The sequence below is a fragment of the Hordeum vulgare genome, chromosome 4H (assembly GCF_904849725.1).
Source record: "Hordeum vulgare subsp. vulgare chromosome 4H, MorexV3_pseudomolecules_assembly, whole genome shotgun sequence".
NCBI lineage: Eukaryota > Viridiplantae > Streptophyta > Magnoliopsida > Poales > Poaceae > Hordeum > Hordeum vulgare.
The window spans coordinates 582,297,190-582,321,614 of record NC_058521.1 but is presented as its reverse complement, the minus strand read 5'-3'; the positions used below and the strand labels follow the sequence as shown (position 1 = coordinate 582,321,614).

Below are 24,425 nucleotides of genomic sequence, written 5' to 3'. Positions count from 1 at the left end.
AGCGATCCATTTATGGACTGGTGCAAGCATCTCGGAGTTGGAACAAACGCTTTGATGAGGTGATCAAAGCATTTGGGTTTATACAAGTGGTTGGAGAATCTTGTATTTACAAGACAGTGAGTGGGAGCTCTGTGGCATTTCTAATATTATATGTGGATGACATATTGCTGATTGGAAACAACGTAGAGTTTTTGGAGAGCATAAAGGATTACTTGAATAAAAGTTTCTCTATGAAGGACCTAGGAGAAGCTGCTTACATTCTAGGCATTAAGATCTATAGGGATAGATCAAAACGCCTGATAGGACTTTCACAAAGCACATACCTTGATAAAGTTTTGAAGAGGTTCAAAATGGAACAGTCCAAGAAGGGGTTCTTGCCAGTTTTACAAGGTACGAGATTGAGTAAGACTCAGTGCCCAGCAACTGATGAAGTTAGAGAGCATATGCGCTCCGTCCCCTATGCTTCAGCCATAGGTTCTATCATGCATGCAATGTTGTGCACTAGACCGGACGTTAGCCTGGCCATAAGTATGGCAGGTAGGTTCCAGAGTAATCCAGGAGTGGATCCTGGACAACGATCAAGAATATCCTGAAGTACCTGAAAAGGACTAAGGAGATGTTTCTCGTGTATGAAAGTGACAAAGAGCTCGCCGTAAAAGGTTACGTCGATGCAAGCTTTGACACAGATCCGGACGACTCTAAGTCGCAAAACGGATACGTATTTATTCTTAATGGGGGTGCGGTAAGCTGGTGCAGTTCCAAGCAAAGCGTCGTAGCAGATTCTACATGTGAAGCGGAGTACATGGCTGCCTCGGAGGCGGCTAAGGAGGGTGTCTGGATGAAGCAGTTCATGACGGATCTTGGAGTGGTGCCAAGCGCACTGAATCCAATAACCTTGTTCTGTGACAACACGGGTGCCATTGCCTTAGCAAAGGAACCACGGTTTCACAAGAAGTCCAGACACATCAAACGACGCTTCAACCTCATCAGCGACTACATCGAAGGAGAGGACGTAAATATATGCAAAGTGCACACGGATCTGAATGTAGCAGACCCGCTGACTAAACCTCTTCCATGGCCAAAGCATGATCAACAACAGAACTGTATGGGTGTTAGATTTATTACAATGTAATTCGCATGATGATGTGAGGGCTAGATTATTGACTCTAGTGCAAGTGGGAGACTATTGGAATTATGCCCTAGAGGCAATAATAAATATAGTTATTATTATAATTCCTGTATCAAGATAATCGTTTATTATCCATGTTATAATTGTATTGAATGAAGACTCATTTACATGTGTGGATACATAGACAAAACACTGTCCCTAGCAAGCCTCTAGTTGGCTAGCCAGTTGATCAAAGATAGTTAGTGTCTTCTGATTATGAACAAGGTGTTGTTGCTTGATAACTGGATCACGTCATTAGGAGAATCACGTGATGGACTAGACCCAAACTAATAGACGTAGCATGTTGATCGTGTCATTTTGTTGCTACTGTTTTCTGCGTGTCAAGTATTTGTTCCTATGACCATGAGATCATATAACTCACTAACACCGGAGGAATACTTTGTGTGTATCAAACGTCGCAACGTAACTGGGTGACTATAAAGATGCTCTACAGGTATCTCCGAAGGTGTTCGTTGAGTTAGTATGGATCAAGACTGGGATTTGTCACTCCGTGTGACGGAGAGGTATCTCGGGGCCCACTCGGTAATACAACATCACACACAAGCCTTGCAAGCAATGTGACTTAGTGTAAGTTGCGGGATCTTGTATTACGGAACGAGTAAAGAGACTTGCCGGTAAACGAGATTGAAATAGGTATGCGGATACTGACGATCGAATCTCGGGCAAGTAACATACCGAAGGACAAAGGGAATGACATACGGGATTATATGAATCCTTGGCACTGAGGTTCAAACGATAAGATCTTCATAGAATATGTAGGATCCAATATGGGCATCCAGGTCCCGCTATTGGATATTGACCGAGGAGTCTCTCGGGTCATGTCTACATAGTTCTCGAACCCGCAGGGTCTGCACACTTAAGGTTCGACATTGTTTTATGCGTATTTGAGTTATATGGTTGGTTACCGAATGTTGTTCGGAGTCCCGGATGAGATCACGGACGTCACGAGGGTTTCCGGAATGGTCCGGAAACGAAGATTGATATATAGGATAAGCTCATTTGATTACCGGAAGGTTTTCGGAGTTACCGGGAATGTACCGGGAATGACGAATGGGTTCCGGGAGTTCACCGGGGGGGGGGGGCAACCCACCCCGGGGAAGCCCATAGGCCTTGAGGGTGGCGCACCAGCCCTTAGTGGGCTGGTGGGACAGCCCAAAAGGGCCCTATGCGCATTGGAAGAAAAATCAAAGAGAAAAGAAAAAAAAAGGAGGAGGTGGGAAAGGAAAGAAGGACTCCACCCACCAAACCAAGTAGGACTCGGTTTGGGGGGGGAGTCCTTCCCCCCTTTGGCTCGGCCGACCCCCTTGGGGCCCCCAAGGCAAGGTCCCCCCTCCCCCACCTATATATACGGAGGTTTTAGGTCTGATTTGAGACGACTTTTCCACGGCAGCCCGACCACATACCTCCACGGTTTTTCCTCTAGATCGCGTTTCTGCGGAGCTCGGGCGGAGCCCTGTTGAGACGAGATCATCACCAACCTCCGGAACGCCGTCACGCTGCCGGAGAACTCTTCTACCTCTCCGTCTCTCTTGCTGGATCAAGAAGGCCGAGATCATCGTCGAGCTGTACGTGTGCTGAACGCGGAGGTGCCGTCCGTTCGGCACTAGATCGTGGGACTGATCGCGGGATAGTTCGCGGGGCGGATCGAGGGACGTGAGGACGTTCCACTACATCAACTGCGTTCACTAACGTTTCTGCTGTACGGTCTACAAGGGTACGTAGATCACTCATCCCCTCTCGTAGATGGACATCACCATGATAGGTCTTCGTGCGCGTAGGAAATTTTTTGTTTCCCATGCGACGTTCCCCAACAGATAGAGCATAGCCAGACGATATGCTTTTGTAGGGATAACTTTCTTTTGGCCTTGTTATTTTGAAAGTTCATGATTACTTTGCTAGTTTGCTTGAATTATTATCGTTTCCACGTCAATAGCAAACTATTGTTTTGAATCTAATGGATCTGGACATTCACGTTACATAAGAGGAATTACAAAGTACACCTATGCTAGGTAGCATGAAAGCATCAAAAATTCATTCTTATCACTTCCCTACTCGAGGACGAGCAGAAGTTAAGCTTGGGGATGCTTGATACGTCTCAAACGTATCTATAATTTTTGATGGTTTCACGCTGTTATCTTGTCTTCTTTGGTTGTTTTATGTACCTTTTATATCTTTTTTGGGACTAACTTATTGATTCAGTGCCAAGTGCCAGTTCCTGTTTTTTCCGTGTTTTTGACTCTTTTTAGATCTGATTTTGGAACGGAGTCCAAACGGAAGAAAAACCCCGAAATGATTTTTTCCCAAACGGAAGAAGACCAGGGGGCTTTTGGGCCAAGCCAGGTGGGCTCCAGGGAGCCCACAAGCCCTCACTCCGCCACCAGGGGGAAGGCGGCGGTGGGCAGGCTTGTGGCCTCCCTGGTCGCCCCCTGACCTAGGTCTTTGGCCTATAAATTCCCAAATATTCCGCAAAAAATCAGGGAGCCTCGAAAATAATTTTCCGCCGCCACAAGCTTCCGTTTTCGCGAGATCTCATCTGGAGACCCTTCCTAGCGCCCTGCCAGAGGGGACTTTGGAGTTGGAGGGCTTCATCATCATCATTATCGCCCCTCCAATGACTCGTGAGTAGTTCACTTCAGACCTACGGGTCCGTAGTTAGTAGCTAGATGGCTTCTTATCTCTCTTGGATCTTCAATACAAAGTTCTCCATGATCTTCATGGAGATCTATCCGATGTAATCTTCTTTGGCGGTGTGTTTGTCGAGATCCGATGAATTGTGGATTTGCGATAAGATTATCTATGATATATATTTGAGTCTTTGCTGATTTCTTATATGCATGATTTGATATCCTTGTAAGTCTCTCCGAGTCTTGGATTTCGTTTGGCCAACTAGATCTATGATTCTTGCAATGAGAGAAGTGCTTGGTTTTGGGTTCTGCCATGTGGTGACCTTTCCCAGTGACAGTAGGGGCAGCAAGGCACACATCAAGTAGTTGCCATCAAGGGTAAAAAGATGGGGTTTTTATCATTGGTTTGAGATTATCCCTCTACATCATGTCATCTTGCTTAAGGCGTTACTCTGTTCTTATGGACTTAATACACTAGATGCATGCTGGATAGCGGTCGACGTGTGGAGTAATAGTAGTAGATGCAGACATTACCGGTCTACTTGTTTTGGACGTGATGCCTATAGAAATAATCATTGCATAGATATCATCACGACTTTGCGCGGTTCTATCAATTGCTCGACAGTAATTTGTTCACCCACCGTCTACTTGCTTTCATGAGAAAAGCCACTAGTAAACACTACGGCCCCCGGGTCTATTCACATCCATCGTTTACATCTCCGCTTTTACTTTGCTTTGTTACTTTGTTGCTTTCAGTTCTCACTTGGCAAACAATCTATAAGGGATTGACAACCCCTTCATAGCGTTGGGAGCAAGTTTTTGTGTTTGTGCAGGATCTTGAGATACCCCTCCACTGGATTGATACCTTGGTTCTCAAACTGAGGGAAATACTTACCACCGCTATGCTACATCACCCTTTCCGCTTCGAGGGAACACCAATGCAAGGCTCCAAGGCCACGGGGGAAATCCTTCGCATACTTGCCTAGGAAGTCCCTTAAGGCGTAGCCGCAGCAGAAAGATCAAGCCAAGTATTCTCCCGTCGACGTGCATATTTCTGGCGCCGTTGGAAGGTCTTTTGTTATAGTAGCAGTAGCCCGACCACATACCTCCACGGTTTTTCCTCTAGATCGTATTTATACGGAGCTCGGGCGGAGCCCTGCTGAGATAGATCACCACCAACCTCTGGAGCACCGTCACACTGCCGGAGAACTCATTTACCTCTCCGTCTCTCTTGCTGGATCAAGAAGGCCGAGATCATCGTCGAGCTGTACGTGTGCTGAACGCGGAGGTGCCATCCGTTCGGCACTAGATCGGAGCGGATCGTGGGACGGATCGCGGGACGGTTCGCGGGCGGATCAAGGGACGTGAGGATGTTCCACTACATCAACCGCGTTTCTTAACGCTTCCTGCTGTGCGATCTACAAGGGTACATAGATCCAAATCCCCTCTCGTAGATGGACATCACCATGATAGGTCATCGTGCGCGTAGGAAACTTTTTGTTTCCCGGACCACGTTCCCCAACAGATGACAACTATCAGGATCCTATGTTCCCTAAATACGGTGATACTCCATCGGGGGAAGCTGAAGATGAAGAGTCACAAGATGTGCCAGCTGATGATGATCTTCGCCGAGTCATTGTTGATGCACCGATAGAATGCAAAAGTGAAAGCGAGAAGTTGAAGTTCCATCGCATGTTAGAGGATCACAAAAAAGGGTTGTACCCAAATTGCAAAGATGGCAACACAAAGCTTGGTACCACATTGGAATTTCTGCAATGTAAGGCAGAGAATGGCAAGTACATACGAAGCAAAGATGGTTCTCTTCCCTCTAGGAATAGAGGTGCAAGAGATACATGCAAGCCCTAATGACTGCATCCTCTACCGCGGTGAGGAGTACATAATTTGAATGCTTGCCCCGTATGCGTTGCATTTCGGAATAAGATCATACGAGATGACCCCGGTGATGTTGAGGGCCAGCGCCTCGAGAAGAGGGTTCCTGCCAAGGTGATGTGGTATGCTCCTATAATACCACGGTTGAAACGTTTGTTTAGAAACAAAGAGCATGCCAAGTTGTTGCGATGACACACAGAAGGTCGTAAGAAAGAAGGAATTTTGAGAGTACCCGCTCATGGGTCGAAGTGGAGAAAAATCTAGGGAAAGTGGGGGGACTTTGCAGTAGATGCAGGGAACGTATGGTTTGTCTTAAATGCAGATGGCATTAATCCTTTTGGGGAGCAGAGAAACAATCATAGCATCTGGCATGTAACTCTATGCATCTATAACCTTCCTCCTTGATTGTACATGAAGCGAAAGTTCATTATGATGTTAGTGGTCATCCAAGGCCCTGAGCAACCTGGCAACACCATTGACGTGTACCTAAGGACATTAGTTGAAGAAATTTTACAATTGTGTAATAAAAAAGGTGTATGTGTGTGGGATGAGCACAAACAACAATAATTTGACCTATGAGCATTGCTATTTGTAACCATCAATGATTGGCCTACTCTTAGTAACCTTTCAGGACAGACAAACAAGGGATACGACACATGCACGCACTGTTTAGATGAGACTTAAAGTGTATATTTGGACAAATGTAAGAAGAATGTGTACCTGGGACATCTTCAATTTCTTCCGAGCAGGCATCACTTAAGAAAGAAAGGAAAGCATTCCAAAGGTGAGGCAGGTCACCGGAAGAAGCATGTCCTCCATACAGGTGATGTTATATTTGATATGGTCAAGGATTTACAAGTAATCTTTGGAAAGAGTCCTCGCGGGCAATATGTTCCGAATGACGCTGAGGAACACACACCCATGTGGAAGAAGAAATCTATATTTTGGGACCTACCTTATTGGACACACCTAGAGGTCCGCTCTGCAATCAGCGTGATGCACGTGACGAAGAATGTTTGCGTGAACCTGTTAGGCTTCTTGGGCATGTATGGGAAGACAAAAAAACTGGAGGTACAAGAGGACCAACAACGTATGAATGAAAAAGACGGCATATGCATCCATAGTAGCATCATGGTCCTGCCAGCTACACTCTTACCAGAGCAAAGAATGAATATTTTTTCAATGCCTACTCGGTATCAATGTCTCGTCTAGCTTCTTGTCGAATATAAAGGGAATAATAAATATGACAAACAAAAAAATTCCAGAACGTAAAGTCTCGTGACTACCACGTGATTATGATGCAACTTCTTCGAATGCATTGAGGGGGCTTCTACCAGAAAATGTTCGATTAGCAATTGTGAAGCTATGTCCATTCTTCAATTCAATTTCTTAGATGGTAATCGATCCAGAAATCCTACCAAGGTTACAGAATGATTAGGTCCAATGTCTTGTCAGTTTCGAGTTGGTGTTTCCATCATCCTTCTTCAATATTATGACACACATCCTAGTTCACCTAGTCGATGAGATTTTCATTCTGGGTCCTGTATTTCTACACAATATGTTCCCCTTTGGGAGGTTCATGGGAGTCTTAAAGAAATATGTGTGTAACCGTGCTAAGCCAGAAGGAAGCGTATCCAAGGGCCATGAAACACAAGAGGTCATTGGGCAGGGCCGGCCCATAGGCCGGGGCAACGGGGCGACCGCCCTGGGCCCCTGGGAGATAGGGGCCCCGGCCCAGGTAATAGCACAGTATATGTTTTGCGATATTTCTTTCTTAGATCCAGAAAATAGGAGGAAAAAATAAAGCCCAAGACACTAACTAGTTAGCACCGACGGATCAAAAGAATCGATCGCTAGTTTGGTTTTCTTTGTCCACAAGGGCCCCATTTGGTTTTCCCGCACCATGGCCCAAAATATGTATGGACCGGTCCTGTCATTGGGTTTTGATTAGACTTTATTACCGACATTAAGCCGATTGGTGTGCCTTAATCGCGACATGAGGGGAGACTGAGTGGAAAAGGCACGCTAGGACCAAACCCAATAATATGTAGGGACGAGCATTTTTGGGTGCAAGCACACTACACAGTTCTATAGAATTCCACCTTGGTGACCCTGTATATCAATGAACACAAGAATATTTTACGCTCCAAACACCTGAAGCAGTGTGACAAATGGATTATACGTGAACACATCGGGACTTTTGACAGTTGTTTGCAAACACATCTCATGGGTAACAACATTGTTGGAGATGACATGTAGTTGTTGGCCAGGACACCATCTTCGATTGTATTGACTTTCCATGGGTATGAGATAAATGGGAATACATTTTACACAATCGCCCGAGATAAAAAGAGAACCAACCAAAATAGTGGTGTCCGCTTTGATGCAACACACACCAATAGGGAAAAGGACACATATTATGGTTACATAGTGGACATATGGGAACTTGACAATGGACATGATTTTAAGGTCCCTTTATTTCGGTGCAAATGGGTCAATCTGTGAGGAGGCGGGGTACCGGTAGAGCCGTAGTACGGAATGATAACAGTGGGTCTCAACAATCTTGGGTACACAGACGAACCATTCGTCCTAGCGAATGATGTGGCGCGAGTTTTCTATGTGAAGGACATGTCTACCAAACCGAGAAAAAGAAAACATAAGAAAGTGAATACATCATACGACGATTCAAAGCGTCACATAGTTCTTTCAGGGAAAAGAAACATCGTGGGAGTGGAGGACAAGACAGACATGTCAGAAGATTATGAAAAGTTTCATGAAATTCCTCCCTTGAAAGTGAAGCCTAACCCAAGCATCGTGTTAAATGGTGAAGGTTATCCATGGTTACGGTGCAATAAGAAACAAGATTATCCAAGATTTGATCTACAATATCACTGCAGTTATATGTCAAAAAATGAAATCCGCTTGTAATAGATGAGATTTTGTCCGAAACCCTGATACTTCGGAAGAGATTCTCCAGTTTGTACACGAAGTAAATCCAACTTTATCGTAACCCTCTCAACTTTTTAGCACATGCTATATGGGTGAAATTATGATACCATGCCAAGTTTCAACCTTTTTAGAGTTCATTTGTAGTGTTTTTCAATTTCAGGGTCATTTAGCTAAAAAATCATTAAATGCATGAAAAGTAGCAAATGAAGTCAGAAAAGGGTTGAAAATTGATAACGTGGCTTTGAATTGTGCATATTGAATGCATAAAAAGTCTGGAGTTAAAATATGTTATACATGAAATCCCTTTGTAATTGATGAGTTTTCGTTTGAAACGTGATACTTCAAAAGAGATGATCCAGTTTGTATACGAAGTGCATCTAGTTTTTGCCGTAATCCTCTCAACTTTTTACCACATGCTATTTGGGTGAACTTATGATACCATGCCAAGTTTCAACCTTTTCAGAGTTCATTTGTAGTGCTTTTTCAATTTCAGGTTCATTTAGCACAAAAAATCATTAAATGCATTAAAAAATAGCAAATGAATTCAGAAAAGGTTGAAAATTGATTAACAAAAAGTATTAGGTTAAACTAGTTACTTAACATACAAGAAAATATAACATTATTATGTTAACAAAAAGTATTTTATAATACTCTTCATTCGTAGTGTTTTTTAATTTCAAGGTCATTTAGATAAAAAAACTCATTAAAATAATCAACTAGAAAGCTTTTATAAAACTGTAATATCAAAAACAATCAACTAAAAAGAATCAATAAAATATTTTATTATGATCAACTAAAACAAATTATAATATTCTTCAATAGCAAAAAGAATCAATCAAAAAACTTTTTTATCCCTTAGTTATGATCAAAATAATATTAACTTAAAATTATACAAAATTTATGCAACTATAATTATTAAAGTATTTTTTGTTAAAAACTTTAATACAAAAAAAATTCATAAAGTATTTTTGTTAAAAACTTTAATAGCAAAAAAATAACATACAAAAAATTCTTGGCTACTAGGCCACACGGCCTACATACGACTAGAAATCCATTTACCAATGGGCCAGGATGCAGGCCTGCGGCAAGTAGGCCCAACAGTGCAGAATAGAAAATAGACATTTACTGTCTGTTGTACACAGAAGCTCGCGGCTGTAGCCGCATCGGGGCTTATAAACCGCTGGGAGCGGCCTTTGCTTGGCGAGGTGGGACTAAATGTCCACCACACGTCGACCATGCCAGGAATAGACCCTTTAGTTCCCGTTGGAGACACCAACCCCGGGACCAAGGGTGAATTTCACCAACCCAAAGAGCGGGAAACCTAGACCTTTACTCCTAGTTGGCGGCTCGAACCGGGACTAAAGGGTATATTTAGTCTCGGTTGGAGCCACCAACCAGGACTAAAAGCCTATGTATATAAGCCCTCGATCTCCACCTCACCTCAATCCAGTTTCTTAGATCCTCCCCGACGGCGTCGACGACCACCTCGACGCTGCTAGGCTGCCGGACCTTGCCGTCGACGCCCTCTCCATGCTCTGCCCCTCTACCCCGACGCGCGCCCTGCCCTCCCCCCCCTTTGCCTCAACGCCGCCGCTCCACGCGCCTCTGCCCTGCCCCGACACCGCCGCTCCAGATACGACCAGGTACTCCCCTCCACACCCTCCTCCCTCCTTCCTCCCTCTTAATTCCATCCCAAATAGCAGATTAAAGTTTGCTAAATGTTCGTTGTTCTTCATCTTGTGGTATCATATCGTAGAAATCAACCTGTATATTCATAAAAAGAGAATATATAATCTGATATTTGAACTAAGTATTGCTAGGCAATCACATTAGGAATATATTTGGGAATAAAAGCATAAGAAAATACAACCAAATTTGCTTGTGCGTTAAATATATGAGTAGAAATTACTCACTTTTGATATTTGGAAAGAAAAGCATATGAAAATACAACCAAATTTGATATTTGAACTAAGTAATTGATTCTTATCGGTCCGTTTTCCTTCATTAATCCCTCAATGGACTATTTGAATAATGAGTAGAAATTACTCACTTTTGTTATCGTACAAAAGGAATGGGGCAGCTCCTTGGACTATTTGAATTCACTTCAGAGTTTTATAACATGGTAGTGAGTATCGAAATCCTGTTGCTAAACTATTCCTACATGTACACCTACCTGCATATATTTCACACAATACATGGTCTCGAGCCTAAAAAAATAAAATTAGGACTTAGGAGAAGTAACAACAATCAATCGTAATAAAATTCCATCGGTGTTTTGTATGGAAAAAAAGTGATGGCGTGTGTGCAAAAAACTATTTATTCCATACATAAACACCATCTTTGAGATATATTATTTATATGTAGTTATCTTGCAGATTGAAGTAATATAAGTTGCTTAAATTTTATGTTAACTGAAAAGAATTTCTTCAAATATTACATGGAAGTGTGTGTATGTATGTTATTGCAGGAAACACCTCCTAGTGCCTATGTTTTGCCGGAATGTTGATTCATTTCCATTACGGCAATTTTCAGACGCTCAATATGTCTTATTTTAATAATAATGATGCCGAATTTTTGAATCATGAACACAGAAAATGTGTGACGACGATTGGGAGTTTGAATTTTGCGGCGACGATTGGGGTGTGTGCGACACGCGTCACGTGCGAGACGGCAGATTCTTCACCATCAAGCTAGACGAGACCTTCATTGTTTGTACGGTACGCAATGATGACAAGTGTTTTTTCGTAATTAAGCATGACTTCTGTTTCTTTGCTTCAATGTGTAATTTCTCTTTTATACAACTTTACTAGTTCATCCCGTTCCATGCAAGAAGGTATGTCTTGGAGAGGCTCGGTTTCAAAGACCACGAGAGTATGGAGACGAGGAGAGCTAACCTGAGGACTAAACATGGTCTCACATTTCTGGTCAAATTAATGAATGCAGTTAATAACACAAAATTAGGATGCTCAAATTGGAAAGCTCTAGCCAAGGCATATTGATTCAAGAGGATATGGAAATAACCTTCGATCTTCGTCCTGAAGATCATATTGAAGGTAATATCGACATTTGGGTGGATTTCGATATGCTTCCAGTTTTACCTCCATGTGAGTTTGTCAACCATATTTTTTAAGTAATTTGCATTTTATATTTATAAATAGTTGGTGTTCATCCATACTTAATTTGTTAATTTATAATTTACAGCTTATTTCCTTTCTTCAAGTGAAACACGGAACATAGTTGACACGCTACACTACACTTATGGATCACATCTAACTTGGAAGGAGAAGAATGTTCTTATCACCTTTGTTATTAGTGTCCTATTTCGTAGGGACAACTTCCCGTATAATATGGGACCTGTCATAAATTATACTTCATATATGTCACTAGTGCATAGGTTGAGGGCTGATGACATTCGCACAAATATCTTGGTAGGAGTTGTTAATTAAGTACACTACTATTGCGTAAATGGTGTTGATTACGTTGCTAACTAGGCTACTATTATGTTCTTCAACAGAAACTGCCAAATGATGTTGTGTCTCCGTTGATGCATGGCAAAGGTCATATGACAATTAAAAGCCCTATGAGGGTTCAGTTCGATTTTCCATACTCGACTGAGCGCAAATCACAAGGACGACTCCAAATTGAAGCATGGAGGGAAATAAAGAAAGATCACAAGCCACAAGTTGGAGACAGTTGGATCTCTCTGCTTCATCACGGAGACATAGGTGTTATTCTCTTTTATGATATTTTACCTAGAAGAGAGAAATAGGTCCTATGAGAGAGAACTTCTTCTGGTTTATATATATTAACTTGGCATGATCGATTAGGATGATGTTTATTATGATATTTTTATGTTTTATGAGATTTTAACTTGGTGTGATTAAGATGATGATGAGTTGTTAGACGAGTAAGATGATGATGAGCTATATGACATAATATTTGATTAAAGTGGATGGATGCAAGTGATCATGTTGAATTAGAGGAAAATATGATGTTGCTAATCTCGCAACATCATATTTTTCTCTAATTCAACATGATCAACACAATGTAGAGTTGAATGAAGAATATAAAATGAAAATGAAACCCTACATGTAAAATAATTGAAGACTAAACACAAAAATAAAAGGGTGAAACACAATATGAAACCCCTAAACCGCTACTTAAAAAAACAGCGTCTGGTAGCTGCTGACGCGTGGTTGCCTTTTAGTCCTGGTTGGTGTTATCAACCGGGACTAAAGGTCCTCCTACTCTCGCGCCCCATAGCGGTCACGTGGAGCAGCGTTAGTCTTGGTTCTCAACACAACCGGGACTAAATTTTTTGACCTTTTGTCCCGATTGTTTAGTCCCGATGGCAGAACCGAGACTAAAGGCCTTGTGAAATCGGGACTGATGTCATGTTTTCTACTAGTGTATGATGGGAAAGAACATGTTGGTGCACGACGAGCAACCGCAACAACCTACTCAAATAATCTCTGCTATTTGAGCTGTGACAGATAACTTTTCAGCAGCCTATAAGCCTAAGGAAAATGTGAGAAGGATCCTATGGACTCGCCCTAGTGCTGGCTTTGTAGAACTTAACTTTTCAGCAGCCTATAAGCCTAAGGAAAATGTGAGAAGGATCCTATGGACTCGCCCTAGTGCTGGCTTTGTAGAACTTAACGTGGATGCTGCTTATGATAGTGATTTACTCCGAGCTATTGTGGGTGTTGTATTACGTGACAGTTTAGGAAAGTTGTTGGCCGCAAGGAGCAATAATGCAGGGGAGTGTGTGGATGCTCTTATGGCTGAAGCTACTGTTCTTCGCTTCGGTCTAAATCTTGCCTAGTTATTCGGACGCTCCAGGTTAATCATCATTTCTGATAATTCTAATGTAATCACTACAATGCAAGATGGTGGTACTTTCACTATTTTCGATGATTGTTATCATATGGCTTGCAATCTATCACAAGTCCACTATGAACACTGTCATAGAGAAGGAAATTCTGTAGCACATGAACTGGAGAGGATTGCTATGTTTTATCCACCCGGTACCTGGTTTGATAAGGCACCTAGTGCCATTGTCCTTATGCTTGTAAATGATGCTATTTTGATTACCACTTAATAAAGGGGTTTGAATTTTCAAAAAACAACAAGAAGAAAAGGCATCACAAGGGAAAAAAATAATGACATACCATATTAGTGAAGAAGGGACAAAAAAATGTGAATGAGATCAAACTATATCCCATCTAGATGAGTTCTAGGCACTCTTTAAAAAAATGTGAATGAGACCAAAATATATCTCATCTAGATGAGTTCTACGCACTCTTTAAAAAAATTACACGTTAGTGTCGACCTTTTGGCTATGGCTAAGATTAAGTGTAGTGTAATACACACCTACCCAAAGTTCTACAGTAGTCACGACACAAAAACTCGTCGCATGCGCAAACATGCACGTATGCGCGTGTTGCTTTCTCGCGATTCAAACCAGCTGCTCTCCCGACGGGCGAACGTTATTGGCGCCGTTGCCTTCCTCGGCGTCGGCCTCGCCGGACATCTCCTCGAGCGACTTCCCTTTCGACTCCGGCACGAGGAACGTGACCAAGAACCCCAGGAGGTTGCACGCAGCGAGCACATACAACGCCTTCTGCACGCCGATCCCAGGCTTGTACCCGGCGTCCACGTGCGCCGGGTCCGGCGACTGTGCCGCGTAGAGGAACCCGAACGCCCCGATGATGGCACCGGCCTTCCCCGCCGCAGCGGAGATGCCGTGGCAGGTCGACCGGAGCCGCGCCGGGAAGATCTCGGCCGGCACGATGAACGTCGTCGCGTTCGGCCCGAAGTTGGCGAAGAAGAAGGTGAGCCCATACATGACGACGAAGCCGACGTGGTTGCCCGGCGTCGTCCAGTGGTGGTACGGCACCGCGAGGCCGAGCATGAAAACAGCCATCATGGCGAACCCCACGAGCTGGATCCAGAACCTTCCGATGACGTCGATGAGGAACACGGTGAACCAGTAGCCCGGCACGGTGCCGCAGAGCGCGATGAGCGTCTGCGCGCGGGAGATGCGGAACACCTCCTCGAGCGCGTCCATTGTGCGCGCCTTGGGGATCCAGCCAATGCTGCCGAAGATGTCCTTCTGGAACAGGTTCTGGCTGTAGTACGCGACGTCGACCAGGAACCACGCCGTCGCCGTGCCGAGCAGGTGGAGGCCGTGGCGCTTGGCGAACCGCGACGTCAAGAGGCCGTAGTCCTCGCCTCTGGCCATGATCTCGTCCAGCTTCTCCGGCTCCGCCTCGACCTCCGACTGGAGCACCTTGGACATGTCCAGCGAGGCCTTCTTCGCGTTCTTTGCGACCAGCGCCGTGTACCGCGCCGTCTCCGGCATCTTCGTTCGCCAGTAGTACGTGAGCGCCGCAGGCAGCGCGCCGAGCATGAGGATGATGCGCCACACATAGTCGGCCTGCGGCACGGTGGACGCTGCGGCGTCGGTCTGGTACGCCGGCGCCGGGAACGCGCTACGGAAAACCGTGGAGAGGACTAGCGTGACGACGCCGCCGGCGAGGATGCCGAAGCCCTGCATTGCGAAGACGGCCGCGATGAAGGCTCCGCGCGTCTTCTTGTTGGCGTACTCGGACATGATGGTGGCGGACAGAGGGTAGTCGCCGCCGATGCCGAAGCCGAGCCAGAAGCGGAAGAAACAGAGCGTGGCCATGACGCTGGCCGGGGTGTGCCCGAACGAGAGCCCGGAGGCGACGGAGCAGACGACCATGAGGATGAGCGTCATGCCGTAGACGCTCTTCCGGCCGAGCCTGTCGCCGAGCCAGCCGAAGAAGAGCTGGCCGGCGAGGGTGCCGCAGAGCGCGACGCCGTTGACGGCCGCGGCCACGTTGGGCGGCAGCGATCCAGGGTTGGGGCTGGAGGGGTCGGCGTAGTAGATGCGGCCGAGGAGCTTGGTGACGAGCGAGATGCAGAAGAGGTCGTAGGCGTCGGTGAAGAAGCCCATGCCGGCGACGACGACCGCCCTGAAGTGGTACAACTGCGTCTTGGCGCCGTCCAGCGCGCTCAGCACCTGCAGCTGCTGCTGCTGCCGGCTCGCCATCGCGCCGCTGGGTGTTGGATGTCTCGTGCCAAAGCTCGTGTTGCTGCTTTGATCTGTCGCTGCCAACCTGCTGTGCCCCGGCGATAGAGCGGAATGTTTATATAGATTTGGTGACAAAACCGAGTCGGCATGGAGTTGGAAGACTTGCTCGGATACAGCTACGGAAAACCGGACAGATCACGATTTGGTAATTCGTTTTACTAGCAAAAGGGTGTGCGTTGCAACGGAAGAAAAACAATTATAATCTCCAATCGTGCTGATCATATTATGTCTTTTAAATTTTAAGACCTTTCTTGAAATGCATGAACATTTTTTGAATTAGCAAACATTTTTTAATTGCGCTCAAAAAATAATACACAAACTTGTTTTTCAAAATCATAGAATTTTATTATTTTTAGCAACATTGTTCTCAAAATTATGAACATTTTTCTGAATATGCGAATATTTTTACAAAAATCCCGAGCATTTTTTAAACTCACAAACATTTTATGTTTTCTTCAAAATTTTATTTCAAATTCTAAGTTTTATAAATTGCAAAAGTTTTTCAAAGTTCTAAATTATTTAAATTAGAAAATGGGACAAAAAATGAAAATAAAAAACGAGACTAAAAACAGAGGCACGAACTGTTTTTAAGATTTTTACACAGACTTTTGTTTAAAATCATTGACTTTTTTTTATTTTATGGACAATTTCCCAAAATTTAAACATTTTTTGTATATGCAAACATTTTTCAAAACTCCTGAGTACTTTTTGAATTCTCAAAAAAATTATGTTTTTTTTGAATATTTTAGTTCGAAATTCCTAGTTTCTTAAAATTAAGAAAAGTTATTTGAAGTTCTAAATTATTTAAAGTAGAAAAACAAAATGGAACTGAAAAGAAAAAAAATTAAAACTAAACTAAAAAAAACAGGCACTCACATGGGCGCATTTGGGTGCTGCATCTTTTTCTAATTCCCAGAGCGTAATATAGGAGACGCCTACATGGGCCGGCCCAGTCCGGAGATTTTCCTGTTTGAAACGTTTTCTATGAGTGGCATTGGTGGGTAATTTTAGCCAACTTTAAGAACAATTTAAATGACGTACGACGGAAGCAATATTTGCTTTATTAGTAGGTAAGATAAGATTATTGTTAGACATTGTAATTATCTTAGGGGTGCGTGTGTTTAATTTAGAGATAGAATATTAGGATTGATCTTGTAGATAGATCTTGTATAGATAAAGATCAATCCTAACCACTTCTATCTCATGTAATCTTTGTATTCGGTTGGCTTTATGCCCTATATAACACGCATACGTCCGTGCTGGTAAAGCATACGTTTCTACCCTATCAATTCTCACATGGTATAGAGCCTTTTCTGTTCCTATGTCCAACGCATCTTCTTCCTCAGCCGTCGCCATGTCTTCCTCCTTCTCCCTAGCCGCACTAGGTCATAACATCACCGAAAAGTTATCGAGAGACAATTTTTTGGTGTGGAAGGCACATTTTCTTCCTCACATCAGGGCTGACGGCCTCATGGGGTACCTCAATGGTTCCTCTCCGGCGCCCCCTGCAACTCTCGCCGTGGAGACAGATGTCTCCGGGAAGAAGGAATCCATCACCACCCCCAATCCTGCCTACACCACTTGGTATAGCCAGGACCAGCAGGTCCTCACCTTCCTGCTGGCATCTCTCTCGCGGGATGTCTTCCTCCAAGTCCACGACGTCGCTACTTCCTCCGGCGTGTGGCAGATGATTCTGTTGCTTTTTGCCTCCCAATCTCGGGCGCGCAAAATTCAGTTGCGTGGGCAACTCTCCACTATGAAGAAAGGTGATCTCTCTGCCGCCTCTTACTACACCAAGATGAAGGGTTTTGTAGATGAACTTGCAGCGGCTGGCACGCCCATTGATGAAGAGGAAGTCGTCTCCCACATCCTGCACGGTCTTGACTCCGATTACAACTAGTTTGTTTCGGCAATCTCGACCCGTGCGGCGGCTGACAACCCAATCGGGCTTGGTGAGATCTTCTCTCTGCTCCTCTCTGCCGAGACTCGAATCGAGGCACAGATTACCAGCGCTGCCCACTCCCTCAACCTTGCCTCCAAGGGGAGTGGTCGCGGCAACATGGCTCGTTTTTCCCTTGGCGGCGGTGCCTCCTACACCAACAACTATGGCACCGTCACTTCATCACCACCACGGGGAAATCCGCCTCCTCAGGGTACGCTCATCTGTCAGATGTGCAAGGCTGGTGAACATGGCGCATGGTCTTGCAAGAAACGCTTTGACAAATCCTTCAACAACAATCCCAAACGTCAAGGCAATCCTCCCAAAGCTGCCAATGTCGCGGCTGCCTCATACGGTGTCGATACCAACTGGTATCTCGACACCGGTGCTATTGATCATGTGACGGGTGAACTAGAGAAACTCCAGGTCCACGATAGGTACACGGGACCGGAGCAGATCCACAATGCCAGTGGGCAAGGTATGCAAATTGCACATATCGGTCATGCACTACTTCCTACTCCCCATGAATCTCTTCAATTGAACAATATCTTGCATGTTCCTACCGCTTCTAAGAGTCTTCTTTCTGGCCATCAACTTACTAAAGATAATGATGCTTACCTCATTGTTTACCGGAGTTCTTTTCTGTGAACGATCAGGAAACGGGGAGAACCATCCTTCACGGTCCAAGTAGAGATGGCATGTACCCTGTTGATGGCAAACCAGCTGCTTCTGGACGGCAAATCCTTGGTGCTGTAAAACCATCTACCTCTAGGTGGCATCGGCGCCTCGGTCATCCATCCCTCCAGGTTGTGCAACAGATTCTTCGCCACCAATCTTCCAGTGTCCAATAAAACAGATCATCACCTTGTCTGTGATGCGTGTCAGATGGGCAAAAGCCATCAATTACCATATCCTCATTCCACTAGTGTGTCAACAGCTCCTTTAGAGCTTATTTTTTCCAATGTATGGGGCGCTGGCCATCTCTCTGTTGGTAGACAAAAGTACTATGTCAGCTTCATAGATGATTTTAGCAAGTTCAGTTGGATTTACCTCATCAAACATAAATCTGATGTGTTTTAAAAATTTCATATATTTCAAGCACTTGTTGAACGCTTGTTTGATCGCAAGATCATTGCCATGCAAACAGACTGGGGTGGCGAGTACCAAAAGTTAAATCAGTTTTTTGAAAGCATCGGTATTACACATCATGTCTCATGTCCTCACGCCCACCAGCAAAACGGTTCCATTGAGCGCAAACACCGTCATATCGTAGAAGTTGGTCTCTCTTTATTAGCTCATGCCTCCATGCCTCTTAAATTTTGGGATGAGGCTTTTCTCACCGTTGTTCATCTTATCAACAGAGTGCCTACTCGCGTCATCAACAACCAAACACCTCTCGAACGCCTTTTCCATACCACCCCAGAGTACTCTTCACTTCGCATTTTTGGATGTGCAGTTTGGCCCAACCTCCGCCCGTTCAACAAACACAAGCTAGAATATCGTTCCAAGCAATGTGTTTTCATTGGCTATAGCTCTCTCCACAAAGGCTATAAGTGCCTTGATGTCTCCACGGGTCGTGTATATGTCTCGCGTGATGTTATATTTGACGATCATATTTTTCCATTTGCCGCTTTAAACCCCAATGCAGGTGCACAACTTCGCGCGGAACTTGTTCTTCTCCCCTCTTTTCTCCTTAATCCACCACCTCCAACTCCTCCGGAACAAGTGTGTACCGATATTGTGTCAATTGCTACTGAAAATTTGCCTAACACTGATGAAATTCCTGCAGCAGATAGTCATGATTTTATGCAGATACAACCTGATGCAGCATCCGCAGCCACAGAAAATCTGGGCGGCGCAAACACCGGGGCAGATTTGCCTGCCAGATCCCCCTCGGGATCATGGGCAGATTCTCCTGCGAGCTGCGCCTCGGGATCCTCTGCGTCAGGTGCGCCCGCGTCGCTGCACCAACCGCGGTTGCGGATCCCACCTACCCAGGGGCCGGTTGTCGCCCCACTTGCGTGGCAACCTGGCTTCGACTCGGGCCTAGAGCCGCTACCCGACAGCACCCGCGTCGCCTCTCCCGATACGGTGCGCCCCGCTGCGCCTGACTCCGACCATATCCTGCGCCACCCTCGGGAGAGCGACCCGCAGGTGGTTACCTCATCGCCTCGAGACTTGGAGCCGCAGGTGGCCACCTCGTCACCGACACCATCTACAACTAGCCACCTGCTGACCTCTGATTCGCTACAAGCTGCTCATGCCGACATCGAGCCCCCTGCCTCTCCGTCGGTCTCCTCCGACACCCCTGTTGCACGACATCTTCACCAGCATATGCTTCTTCCACCGCCACCGCCCCTTCCGTCTCGTACTCATACACGATCACGCAGTGGTATTCTCAAACCCAAAAAATATAAGGATGGATATATTCGTTGGGGTGCTTTTTGTGCCACAGGTGAACCACAGAATCTCCAGGAGGCCCTTGCCCATCCAACCTGGAAAGCTGCCATGGATGAAGAATACCGTGCTCTCATGGATAATCGTACGTGGCATCTTGTGCTGCTCACAAAAGGTATCAATATCATTGACTGCAAATGGGTTTATAAGGTCAAATGCAAATCTGATGGTAGTATTGATCGGTTTAAAGCACGCCTGGTAGCCAAAAGTTTTAAACAACGCTATGGTCTTGACTATGAGGATACCTTCACTCCAGTTGTTAAAGCTGCAACTATCAGGCTAATTCTTTCTATAGCCGTCTCTATAAACTGGTGCATGCGACAGTTGGACATTAAGAACACGTTTTTTACATGGTGTTCTGGAAGAGTTTGTTTTCATGAAACAACCACCTGGGTATGTGGATCCTCCATTACCTACACTAGTTTGTAAACTTGACAAAGCACTCTATGGTCTCAAATAGGCACCTCGAGCATGGTACTCTCGCTTATCTGTTAAATTGCACTCTCTTGGCTTTGTTCCCTCAAAATGTGATACCTCACTATTTCTCTACTCTCGGGCTGGTGTAACTATCTTTATGCTCATATATGTTGATGACATTATTGTTACTAGCTCATCTCCTCAAGTAGTTGAAGCTCTTCTTACTGATCTTCGCATGGACTTTGCTCTTAAAGATCTTGGTCCTCTCCACTATTTCCTTGGTATTGAGGTAACCCCTGCTGGTAGTGACATTATCTTATCTCAAGGCAAGTACCTTCTTGAATTGCTTCAACGTGTGGCTATGCCAGGATGCAAACCAGTTAGCACACCTCTGTCCACTTCTGAGAAATTATCATTGTTTGATGGACATCCACTTGGGCCTGAGGATTCTACTCAGTATCGCAGTATGATTGGTGCTTTGCAATACTTGACACTAACTCGTCCTGATATCTCTTTCCCAGTAAACAAAGTTTGTCAATTTTTGCATGCACCTACTTCTGTACACTGTACTACTGTCAAACGTATTCTTCGGTACTTGCAAGGCACCTTAACACATGGGCTTGGTATTCGCAAGTATGATTCTATGTTGGTAAGCGCTTTCTCTGATGCTGATTGGGCAGGCTGCCCTGATGACAGGAAATCTACTGGTGGATTTGTTGTTTTTGTTAGAAGTAACTTGGTATCTTGGACTGCTCGCAAACAACCTACTGTCTCCCGTTCCAGTACTGAGGCAGAATATAAAGCTCTTGCTAATGCCACTGCTGAGATCATTTGGGTCCAGAATCTCTTGACTGAACTGGGTATTCCTCATCCTCCATCAGCTTCCTTTTGGTGTGATAACTTGGGTGCTACATATGTGTCTGCCAATCCCATTTTTCATGCTCTCACAAGGCACATTGAAAATGATTATCACTTTGTGCGTGAACGTCTTGCTCAGAAGCTACTCAACATTCATTTCATTCCTACTAGTGATCAAGTGGCAGATGGTTTTACTAAACCTTTAACAACTCAGCAGTTAGAGGAATTTCGTCACAATCTCAACTTGGATAAGTTGTGATTGAGGGGGAAAGTTAGACATTGTAATTATCTTAGGGGTGCGTGTGTTTAACTTAGAGATAGAATATTAGGATTGATCTTGTAGATAGATCTTGTATATATAAAGATCAATCCTAACCACTTCTATCTCATGTAATCTTTGTATTCGGTTGGCTTTATGCCCTATATAACACGCATACGTCCCTACTGGTAAAGCATACGTTTCAACCCTATCAATTCTCACAATTATTACTAACAAAAAGCCCGTGCGTTGCAACGGAAGAAAAAAAATCTTACACGTCATAATTTATATTTCTACTTGAATGGCACATATTATGACTGAAATTTGTTTGGAGATAAAAAAAGAGCAATTTGCTTTAGTATCAACTTCCACTTTGCATATTTTTTTCAATACATTATAGCTTTTCATCAACTGAAGCATCAGAATACATTATAGCTTTTCATCTTTAACTGGAACACCAGAGTACATTATAGCTTTTCATCTTTAACTCGAGCACCAGAGTGTACGCAATCAAGCGTTGGTTTGTATACCACATAAGACATTTTTTAACCTACAAAAGAGAAATCTAGTCTGTATCACTACTGGAAACACAATTTTTTGCCATCTGCCTAATCTTTGCCGTCTGCTAGCTGATGGCAAAGAGTGTCTTTGCCGTCAGCTTCCACAAAGCAGACGACAAAGCACTGGCTGATGGAATAGAGTGTTTTTGCCATCAGTCACATCTTTGCCGTCAGCTAGCAGACGGCAAAGAGTCTCACAGCAGACGACAAACATGTAGATGGGCCCACCTGACCGCGGGGTGGTTAGGTCAAACTGGAGTCCCTTCTATGCCGTCTGCTAGCGGACGACAAAGAGTCCGGAGGCAGACGGCAAAGAATTTAGACTCTTTGCCGTCCGCCGGCACACGACAAAGAGCTAACTCCGTTAACGGCTCCTTCCCCACCCCGCCCCTCTCTCTCTCTCTCTCACCCACATTGTGTAACGGCTCACCCCGTGCGCCCCTCTCTCTCTCTCCCAATCCCCGACGCCCACCGCCTTCGCCACCGTCGCGCCATCGCCCCCGTCACCCCCGTCGTTGCCCCTGTCGCCCCCACCGCCGCCCCTGTCCCACCCCCCCGTCGCCACCGTCGCGCCACCACCACCGTCGCGCTGCTGCGCCACCTCACCCCCGCTGGCGCTGCCCCACCACAGTCGCGCCGCCGCCCCTGGCGCCCCCGGCGCCCCCGGCGCCTTGCCGCCACCCCCAACACCCCCGGCCCCGCCACAGCCACCCCTCCCGGTGAGCCCCCACAGCCACCCCCCGCACCCGCATTATTTTTTGGAATTAGATTATAACTACCGGCATGAATTTTTATTGTTGTTGTAGTTGTTGTTCTTGTTAGTAGTTTTAGTAGTTGTTCTTGTTAGTAGTTTTAGTAGTTTTTCTTGTTAGTAGTTTTAGTAGTTGTTCTTGTTAGTAGTTTTAGTGGTAGATTTAGTTAGTTGGTAGATTTAGTAGGTAGTTTAGTGGTAGATTTTGTTTTGTTAATTAGTGGTAGCTTGTTAAATTAGTTAGGCCAGTTAGTTAGCTTGGTTAGTTAGGTGGAGGAGGAGAAGAGGAGAAGAGGAGGAGGAGGAGGACGAGAAGAGGAGAAGAAGAAGAGGAGTAGGAGGAGGACAAGAAAAAGAAGAAGAAGAAGAAGAAGAAGAAGAAGAAGAGGAAGAAGAGAAAAAAAATAAGAAGGAGAAGAAGTAAAGAAGAAGAGAAGAAGAAGAGAAGAAGAGAATAAGAAAAAAATAAGAAGGATAAGTTAGTTAGCTTGGTTAGTTAGCTAGATTCTTTTTTAGTTACTTAGTGGTAGATTCTATTTTTGTTATTTTTTTATTGTTTAGTGCTATCTAGGTTTAGCGATAGGTTTAGTTAGCTTGGTTAGTTAGGTTAGTTAGTTAGTTAGCTTAATAGAAAGAATAGGAAGAAGAAGAAGAGGAGGAGGAGGAGAAGAGGAGAAGAGGAGGAGAAGAAGAAGAAGAAGAAGAAGAAGAAGAGGAGGAGAAGACAAAAATAAGAAAGAGAAGAAGAAAAGAAGAAGAGAAGAAGAAGAGAAGAAGAATACCTTCTCCTCCTTCTCCTTCTTCTCCTCCTTATTCTCCTCCTCCTCCTTCTCCTTCTTCTTGATTTCTTCTTCTTCTTCTTCTCCTCCTCCTCCTCTTTCTTCTCCTCTATCTTATTCTCCTTACCTTATTTTCCCCAACTATGAGATAATTAGCCCATTTAGCTACAAAATGGCATAAAAACCTTGGTTAGCTCATGAATATTATATTCTTAACTTGTTTTCCTCTAAAATGACATAATTTGAATATTTGTGTTGATCGGGTGGATTTACATGTGATAGTTGTCTCGTCGCTATGAGGTTTGCTGTGGGAAGACATCCCCGTGCGTTGTACGAGCTCCGCCCCTGCATTCGTGGGTCAGTACAAATTTCATCTCCTCCCCGCCCCTTCATTTACTGTGGCTCGGTTTCCAGATGAAACTTCTAGATTTAGGTAATTAAATTAATTTATCAGTATGCGTGACCAGTATGCGTCTCCCGTTCGAAAGGGCGACATCTATAAATATGCATGTCTTTGCATATTTATAACTGCCATCCTTTCGAATTGTCCAACATTATCCATCGACAGCCCGAGTATATGTAGATTGGGTTCGTTTTCTCGTATGCTGTGCTCTAGATCCAATGCGGAATTTC

The 24,425-nt window shown here is 44.7% G+C and overlaps 1 protein-coding gene across 2 annotated transcripts; it reads right to left on the bottom strand.

Moving 5' to 3' along the window:
- Positions 1-14,110: 14,110 nt before the first annotated feature.
- Positions 14,111-23,810, bottom strand: LOC123449724 (probable inorganic phosphate transporter 1-12). Of its 2 annotated transcripts, XM_045127044.1 has the most exons (3): positions 23,796-23,810; positions 21,192-21,245; positions 14,111-15,700 (listed from the first exon to the last, which is right to left on the bottom strand). In XM_045127044.1, exon 3 carries the CDS (start codon positions 15,632-15,634, stop codon positions 14,111-14,113), a length of 1,524 nt encoding a protein of 507 aa, XP_044982979.1. In that variant the 5' UTR covers positions 15,635-15,700; positions 21,192-21,245; positions 23,796-23,810. The 2 variants fall into 2 exon arrangements, with proteins under 2 accessions (XP_044982979.1, XP_044982978.1); XM_045127043.1 differs by lacking the exons at positions 21,192-21,245; positions 23,796-23,810 and having other exon boundaries at positions 14,111-15,730.
- Between the last annotated feature and the right edge of the window lie 615 nt (positions 23,811-24,425).